The sequence below is a fragment of the Enhydra lutris genome, unplaced genomic scaffold, assembly GCF_002288905.1.
Source record: "Enhydra lutris kenyoni isolate GAN:26980312 unplaced genomic scaffold, ASM228890v2 scaffoldscaffold18, whole genome shotgun sequence".
Lineage (NCBI taxonomy): Eukaryota > Metazoa > Chordata > Mammalia > Carnivora > Mustelidae > Enhydra > Enhydra lutris.
In genome coordinates, this window is record NW_019154102.1 from 33,842,242 (window position 1) to 33,850,506 (window position 8,265).

Consider the following 8,265-nt stretch of genomic DNA (forward strand, 5'->3'; position numbering starts at 1 on the left):
GTGTGAGGGCTGTGTCAGACACCCCGGCTGCCATGGCGTCCTATTTTGATGAACACGACTGCGAGCCTTTGGATTCAGAGCAGGAGGCCCGAACCAATATGCTGCTGGAGCTCGCAAGGTGGGTGCGCGGTGCTAGGAGGTGGGGGCCCAGGTGGCAGGTTTCTGGGCTGGGGCTGGCTGGAGAAGGCAGATTACATGGGGCAGAGAGTCTGGAGAGGACGGATGAATAATCTGGAGAGTTAGTCCGGGGATGAGATTCGACGAAGGTCGATCATTTGGGTCATCCGTGGTTGGGCCGGGCAAGGGGATTGTAGGAAAGACTAGAGCTGGTGAACAGGGGGGAGTCGGGAGCGGGAGGGCAGCCGGTTCTAGTATGTACGGCAGAAGACGGGTCATGGGGCCAGTGGAGGGGCCTTGTGGGTGTGAGTAGGTGCGTTCGTTAGGAGCAGGCAGGGAAGTCAACACTGCCACTTGGAATCTGGCTTTACCAGGTGATTTCTGCATGGCCCGAGTAACTTCTCTGAGCCTGTTGCCTCATGTGTAAAAATGGGACTAAACAGCTTGCATGCTTGGGGTTGTCTTATAGCAACTGGAAGCCATTTCTCACTGTGCTTTTTATCTACCGAGCAATTTGCGGGGGTAGCTGTTATTAGTAGCTGTTCAGGGTATATTTATCTGTTAATGCTTAGTGGATTGTGGGGGCAAAGAGAAAGTATGTTTTTCTTTGGTTCTGAACATGCATTGTTCTTCCCAGGTCACTTTTCAATAGGATGGACTTTGAAGACTTGGGGTTGGTAGTAGATTGGGATCACCACCTGCCTCCACCCGCTGCCAAGACTGTGGTTGAGAACCTTCCCAGGACAGTCATCAGGGGCTCCCAGGCTGGTAAGAACATTAATTCTTGCTGCTGTTTGGGGCAGGCTTTCCAGACCCACCCTCTCCCAAGCTAGACTGGTCTAGCCCTTCAGTTTTCCAGGTCAGGTTGGGGCAAGAATGTCCTTCAGGAGTGGGAGCCGGGAGGTAAGGCCTGTAGCAGCTCTCCTGATCAGCACTCCCTCCTAAAGAGCTCAAGTGCCCCGTGTGTCTTTTGGAATTTGAGGAGGAGGAGACTGCCATTGAGATGCCTTGCCATCACATCTTCCATTCCAACTGCATTCTACCATGGCTAAGCAAGGTACTGCTTCCTTTCTCTCACCCCTCACCCTGCCCTGAGCCCAGTTCTCAAGCCTCTTCCTGTTTATGGACTTTTAGGGGATCAGGGAAGGGTCAGGGGTAGGGGTGGGAACTGGGAGCAGGGGACAGGTGTTAGCTTATGAAGACCATACCTGGGCTGAAACACTGCCCTCCTTTTCTCAGACAAATTCCTGCCCCCTGTGCCGCCATGAGCTGCCCACTGATGATGATACTTATGAGGAACACAGACGAGATAAGGTAGGGGCTGGTGGTAAGTGGAGAGGTTGGGTGGTAATGGGGATGCCTCAGGCCCTGTCCTTAGTGTTTTCATTCCCTACCTTAGCAGGCCTGGGTAAGCCTCAGGGCCGCTGGCTCTGGTCGCCTTCCTGGTGACTTTGGCAAGGGACAAGAGCCTTGGCAATGTACCTGCTAGGGGCCTGAAAATAGTGATAGGCAGCCCCATGATAGTTGTCCCATCGCGCCGCCCACAGGCCTTCAGGTATGGCCCATGCCCAGTGTGCCCTCTTTCCTTCAGGCTCGCAAGCAGCAGCAAAAGCACCGACTTGAGAACCTTCACGGAGCCATGTACACATGAGCTGCCTGGGGCTGACCACCCATCCTTCACATCTTCCTCTTGTACCTTGAATCCTCATTAAAGATTTCTTTACCCACCCTGCACTGCATTGCTCAGAGGCCTGGGTAGGGGCTCTGTACCCCTAAATGCTGTTGGAGAAGATGGGCCTGAACCACAGAAAGCACTAGGCTATGTGTCCCTTCCTGCCAGCCCACTGGCCTGAGAGCAGTGGAGCCTGGATTAAGACCCTGGCCACTGGACCAGCCAGTGCTTGGGCCTATGAGCTCATTGTTGGAAAGAAATCATGTCAGGGTCTGGCATCCACTGGCTACTTGCAGATGGTAAAGAAAAATTAGACTACATCTCTCTTCCCTCCAATTTTTAGTCAACCTTGGAATCCCACAGGCTTTCTTTAGCTTCATTGTGAAAATTGCTTCTACTGTTTTAAAGTTGTTCTATGGGTGACCTGCACCCTCCCCCACCCCCCATATCCCTTACTAAGGAAGCAAACTTCAAACCACACTTTGAGTGGGGGAAGGATCATGTCAGTTCTTCAAACTGTTTAAAGGTCTGGAAAGGGTTTCAAGCCCTTGAGGGGTATTTGGATGGCACAAGGCATCCTTTTTTCTTGGCAGCCCAGCTCTCAAAAGAGCAGTGGGCACCCAGGACTCCCTGAGGGCAGGCGTTTCCTCCTATCCTTTGCCTAGGGAAAGCTGTCCTGGCTTAGGCCCTCGCTTGATTCTATTGAACAGACTACAAACATGCAAATTAGAATTCTTTTAATAGATTAAAAAAAAGTACTAAAATACCCATGTGGTTCTGCTGTATTATTTGCCCAAAGGAAAGTAAAGGGCAGAGTGAAGAATCCCAGTGCAGCTCAGTGGGCCCGAAAGAGGGCCTTCCCACAGACTAAGTAGTGCTCCCCCCTCCACTCCCTGACTTCTGTCCCTCTTGCTGTTCCCAGCCCCCAATTCCTGCAGCAGGAAACCCCAGTGGTGTGGCCTCAGCACTGGGGAGTAGAAGGCACCTGAAGGGCTGGCTGGGTGAGTGAGGCTATGTGACCTTTCATAAAAACAACACTGCAGAGTCAGGGAGTAGCTTGTGTGCAGCCCACACAGCTGCCTGGCCCGCTCTGCTGTGGCACAGGTGGGTGTGGGATGGTGGTTCCTTCAGCAGCAAGGAACCCTCTATCCCAGCAGAATACTTTCTCAAAATCGTTTTTGGTACAAAATAAATGCAAAGTTAATGAGGTGGAGAGCTGCAGAGGCTGGGCCAGCCACCCTCCCCAGACCTCAGATCATGGCGATGCTTTCAGGAGCACAGTTGAGGCGAGTGGAGGTGCTGCTGCTCCCAGAGGACTTGTAGGCCCGGCCAGGGGCAGGCTGCAGGGCCGCCACCAGCGTCTCTGAGGACACTGCCCCGAACTCATAGCTGAAGGTGCCGTAGAAAATCAGGATGTCAATCACAAATACCCACTCGCACAGGGCTGCCCCATGTTGCAGCTGAGAGCTCTCGTGCATAAAGAAGACACCGCCTGCAATGGGGCTAAGGAAGTGTGCAGTAGGACACGTGGAAGCTCATGACACTCCTATCTTCCCAGCGAGCTAAGCTGGGGCAAAGAGCCACCTCTCACGACCTGGGAGGGGAAGAAGGAAACCGCACTGGGCAGTATTTTCTGGCTATATGTATGCCGACCTCTTCCCCCACCCCTCACCCCTCCCTCCACCCCCACCCCCTGGGGCTTGTGTGTGGGGTGGGGGGGAAGGCTGGGTTAGAGGAGGAGTTCCCGGCTGTCCTGGAAGGATACTGAGGATTAGGGTGACAAAGGCGATGGCTGCCAGCACAATCCGCAGGTAGGCCATAGCCAGGTCCTGGGGGGCAGTGGCCCCATGGTAGGAGAGGGCACAGTGCAGGCAGACGAAGAGCAGCCCAGCGGGGAAGGCCACACCAGTTCCGATGTAGTGCAGAGACTTCGCGTGATCCACCTGGGCCCAGAGAGAGGGGCTGGTCTGTGAAGCAGCCCCACCTCCAGCACCCTTCTTACCCCCTTCCGCCCTCCAGCCCCTATCTCCCCACCCTCAGCTTCGAAGGGCTAGCTTTGCCACTGGTGTCAGTCTTCAGGGGACTGAGGGCAGCTGCAGACAGCCAGGCCCTGCTAGTGAAAGTTTAAGAGGCAGGCAGGTGGGCACACCTGGAAGTTGCCAACCACCACGAGGCCCGCAGCATTGGTGCAGCCTGTGATGAGTGTCGTGGTGTTGACCCAGGAATGACGACTCTGCTCCAGGAGCTGCCCATACAGCAGCAGACAGATCAGGACCACTGGGGGAAGAAAGCACAGGTGGAGCCAGCACTGGTGCCCTCCTCCCACCAACTTACCCCCCCTCCACCCCCCAGACACTCTTGAGGGCTGAAAGGGAATAAAGGGCAGGTAGTGAACTGGGTTTCCTCAGGCTTTGGCCAGCAGGGTGGCTGTGTGGGAGACTTTGGCCCTTGTTAAAGGAAAGGGAGACAAATGGTCTCTCTTGCTTTCACCCTTGGTGGGGTGGGCTACACTGAACAAGAGTTTCATGGGCCTTTCTGGGGTGGGGTTGGGGAAGTGGGTTGGATTGGGCTGGCTCGGGGGCTGAGGGCACAACTCACCCATGAAAGCACCCATGTTGCCAATGAGGCTGAAGAGGCAGCTCTCTGGGGGATATGTGCCACACTTGCTGGGGGTGGGGGGCAAGGACAGAGTGAGAGAGGGGCAGGAGCACTAGCACCCCCATTCTGGCCCATCTGTCTCTTGCTTTATCTGTGCCTGTTCCTTAGCAGGCAAGCCACTGATTTATGAGATGGGCCGGTTATGTATCACGCACAGCTACCCCCAGGCTAGGCCCTCCCCCAAAGCAGAGCTCATTTGTGCAATAGGTGAGAGAATGCCTGAGACTCCTTGGACTCCCTGAGATTGTCAAGGCCTGCAGCCAGTCTGGCTTCCCTTGAGCCAGAACTGCGGCTGCGCAATTGGAGCGCTTGAGCTTCAGTCCAGGTGCCTCCACTTCCCAGCTGTGTGACCGGGACGGGGACATGCCTCAGTCTGTTCTCTTGCCTACAAGATGGAGGAACGGTAGCTGCCCCGATGCGGGCAGGACTGAATGGCACTGCGCACGAAGTGCGTTCCGCACCGTGCCTGACACACAGTGACCGCACGGAGGGCTGTTACAAGTAATCTCAATCCTCTCCTTATTGCTGAGACTGTGGTACAGGTCTTGCCCGAGGGCCTGGGTCCCCCTGACCTGCCGGTTTCCGGCTCTACCTGATGAGCGGGATGTCATCCAAGGTGCAGCAGGTCTTAGGGCCCCCGTGTTCGGCGGGGTCAGGAGAGCAGGATTCGTTGTAGGACCTGGCAGGCAGGAAAGAGAGTAGCCTGGGGAAAAGGGGCTCTTCCAGGTTCTCAGCCCGCAGCCTCGGGCCCTCTTGGGGACCGCCCTCCCAGACTTCTGCTGGCAGGGACAGAAGAGCCCACCCCCCAGAACCGGCCTGAGGCAGAAGCCAAAGGGGTGAAGGGACAGTGGGAAACAGGGAGACAAGCGTGGAGCCATGCCTGGGGAGGGGCAGGCGTTGCCAGTGTCAGTTAAGAGCAGTGAGGCCCAGGGTCTCCGTCTGGCTTGTAGCTGCCCTGACCCGAGAAGGAACAGAGATGAAGGGAGCTTTAGAGGGAGGCTGTCTGCAGAGTACGCCATACCAGTTCTCCACAGGGCACGCGTGGCGGTTCATCACGGCCATGGCATACCTGCAGGAGCAGAGCTGTCACCTCACACCCATGGCCCTCCCGGCCCAGCTATCCGCCACAGACTCTCTTCTCCCCATTCTGGCCCCATTCAGCCTTTGTCCTGGCTGGGGACTCAAGTTGAGGCGGCCCTGAAGCTTGATACCACACGAGAACCCACAGCATGGCCCAAACTCGAGGACCTCTGGAAGTGGCCCTGGCTAGAAGGTCTGTCAGAGTCACACTACTGGACAGCAGTGGTGCCAGCTTGTCCAGAGGGGCTGTGTGCCCAGGCACCAGGCCAGGCTCTGGAGACAGCTAGAGTGATCCTGGAGACCACCCTGGAGCCCACAGCAGGACAAGGGACTCTGTGTGTGCCGTTGAGCTCCTGCTGGGTCCTGGCTGGACCCCAGCCCCCCTCGGCCTCGGCCCATTTTGTCCCTTAGTTGTTCTCTCCCTTCCCCTCCCCCTCTTTACTCACACAGTCCATAGGCCCGTGATGGAGAATGCTGACAAGCTGACAGGAAGGAGGATCCAGGCGGTCATGAGGGAGGGGAGCCAGGGTGGTGGTGGTGTGGGGGTAAGGACAAGAGGTAGGTGGGAAAGAGGGGGCCGGCCCAGCTGCCTTAAGATACTTCACCAAAACCATCAGCGGCCCAGGCCTGGTGGAGAGAGATAGGTCAAAGTCCAGGGTCCAGTGTCTGGCTACGGCCGGTGTGGGAAGGTGGCCAGCACCGGATTCACAGCGCCCACATTTGGGTCTGAGCCCGCGCCAGAACGTGGACACCTTGTGGCCTCCGCTGTGGGTGTCCACGTTCCACCCGCATGCCATCGGTGCGCCCAGACTCTCAGGCCGGGCCGTAACGTCTGGGGAGGGTGTCCCGTTCCCAAGCCGGAGGGGCCGGGCCGGGGGAGGGACTGCAGTCAAGGCAGTCCCGGCGGGCCGCTCCAGGGAGAGCCTGCGGGCGGGTGCGGGCCCCGGTGGAGCGGCGGCCGCGCGCAGGCAACCACCTGACCACCGGCGGCCGCGGGGGAGAGGCGGGTTAGCGCAGGAACCACAACCCGGCGGGGCGCACGGGAGCCCCCCGAGAGCTGGGGACAGGAGCCTCCCCAGGGGACCCCCAAGGGCCGGGTACACGAAGGGGCCCAGTACGCACCTCTCCGGAGCGCCCCGCCGTCCCCGCCGCCGCCGCTGCGCCCCGTTCGGCCCCTCGTGGCGCCGTCTCTGGCTGCGGCCCTCGGAGCGGCCCTGGAAGGTTTAAAGGGCCGAGCGGCCCCGCCCCTAGCGCCCCAGCCGCGCCGCGCCGCCCGCCGGGACGTGGAGTCCGCGCTGCCCCGGCCCCCGCGCCCGCGCTCGGCAGGAGACTACAACTCCCGAGCCCCCGCGCCAGAGGGCGGTGGAAGCGTGGGCGGCGCCCGGACCTCTAGGGTCCTGAGCGCTGTGGGGTGGGACTGGGGCGGAGGCTCCGATTCCGAGGTGCTCAGAGTTTCCCTACCTTGTTTCTGAAGTGGGAGCTTCGGGGGAGCGGGAAGCTCTGGGGCTGCGCGGCTGTGATTGGCATCGCGCACAAGCCTGGAGGAAGCCTCCCTTCGCCGCTGGGCACATTTTTGCAGCCCGGACTGGCCCACAGTGAGACTTGGGGGAACCTCGCTCAACGCGGCTCCCCGTTTCTGACAGTCCTAGGCGAGGCGGGTCCGCGAAGAAGGGAGGACAAAGCCTTGGCTGTTAAAATTCAAGCGCCCTGGATTTGGCTTATGTTTCCCTACGCTCGGCAAACTCTGGAGGAGGGCTACTTTCGTCAGATACTTATTTTCAAGTGTCCAAGGACACAGAATACTGTCCAGAAGTCAGTGTCCAAAACATGTTTCTTGGCTGATGAACACTTACTTCAAGGCCACAGAGACCAATGGGATACCCATGGTCACACATGGCCAGGTATTGGTAAGCAAGAGAGGAGAGGCAGATTGGAGACCCTGAGCAATTTGGGAAGAGGAAACAAAATAGTGTGGGAATAAATTACCACAGACTTCACCAAAATGTACATGCCACGGGTGCCTCCTTGGGCATTGATGAAAAGGGTGGGAATAGTTTTCACATACTAAAAGTGTGTCTGGCACTATAAGAAGCCCAGCAGGTGCTGGCACCCCTGTCAGACAACACCTGGGCTGACAGATGGTTATCTGAAGGGAACATGGACCCAGGCAGCCAGGAGCAGGGGAGGCTTAGGTCTGGCAGCATTGGAGAGTCAGAGGTAATGTGCAGAAACAGGGGGCCATGTACTGTGAGGAAAAAACGGAGCAGTTAAACTGCACAAGGGCTTGAAGGAGCAAACTTTTTTGGACCCAATGGAAAGTAAAAATGGAAACCAAAAATCTGTTGGAGAGCACTTTCCTCAATCACTTCAGGACAAATAGATAAAGCAGGGCCAAGAAGTATGGCTGAGCAGGGGCTCCAGGGGGGCTCAGTTGGTTAAATAAGTGTCTGCCTTCAGCCCAGGTCATGATCCCAGGGTCCTGGGATTGAGCCCTGTGTAGGGCTCCTTGCTCAGTGGGGCGCCTGCTTCTCCCTCTCCTTGACTCCCCCCCCAACTTGTGCCCTCAATTTCTGTCAAATAAAATCTTTTTTTTTTTTTTAGATTATTTATTTATTTATTTGACAGACAGAGATCACAAGTAGGCAGAGAGGCAGACAGATAGAGAGAGAGATGGAAGCAGGCTCCCTGCAGAGCAGAGAGCCCGATGTGGGGCTCAATCCCAGGACACTGGGACCATG

General features: G+C 57.4%; 2 protein-coding genes across 5 annotated transcripts; one reads left to right on the forward strand and one right to left on the reverse strand.

Moving 5' to 3' along the window:
• On the forward strand, positions 1–2,555 carry LOC111148114 (ring finger protein 181). Its single transcript, XM_022504530.1, has 5 exons — positions 1–118; positions 755–885; positions 1,065–1,174; positions 1,357–1,431; positions 1,709–2,555. The coding sequence occupies exons 1-5, from the start codon at positions 33–35 to the stop codon at positions 1,766–1,768; spliced, it is 462 nt and encodes a 153-aa protein (XP_022360238.1). The 5' UTR covers positions 1–32; the 3' UTR covers positions 1,769–2,555.
• On the reverse strand, positions 2,510–7,984 carry LOC111148112 (transmembrane protein 150A). 4 transcript variants are annotated; one of them, XM_022504528.1, is made up of 7 exons: positions 5,974–7,984; positions 5,469–5,516; positions 5,040–5,126; positions 4,388–4,455; positions 3,939–4,066; positions 3,555–3,732; positions 2,510–3,281 (listed from the first exon to the last, which is right to left on the reverse strand). In XM_022504528.1, exons 1-7 carry the CDS (start codon positions 6,036–6,038, stop codon positions 3,040–3,042), a joined length of 816 nt encoding a protein of 271 aa, XP_022360236.1. In that variant the 5' UTR covers positions 6,039–7,984; the 3' UTR covers positions 2,510–3,039. The 4 variants fall into 4 exon arrangements, with proteins under 4 accessions (XP_022360236.1, XP_022360235.1, XP_022360237.1 ...); XM_022504527.1 differs by lacking the exon at positions 4,388–4,455 and having other exon boundaries at positions 5,040–5,516; positions 5,974–6,154; positions 6,650–7,984; XM_022504529.1 differs by lacking the exon at positions 4,388–4,455 and having other exon boundaries at positions 5,328–5,516; positions 5,974–5,999.
• Between the last annotated feature and the right edge of the window lie 281 nt (positions 7,985–8,265).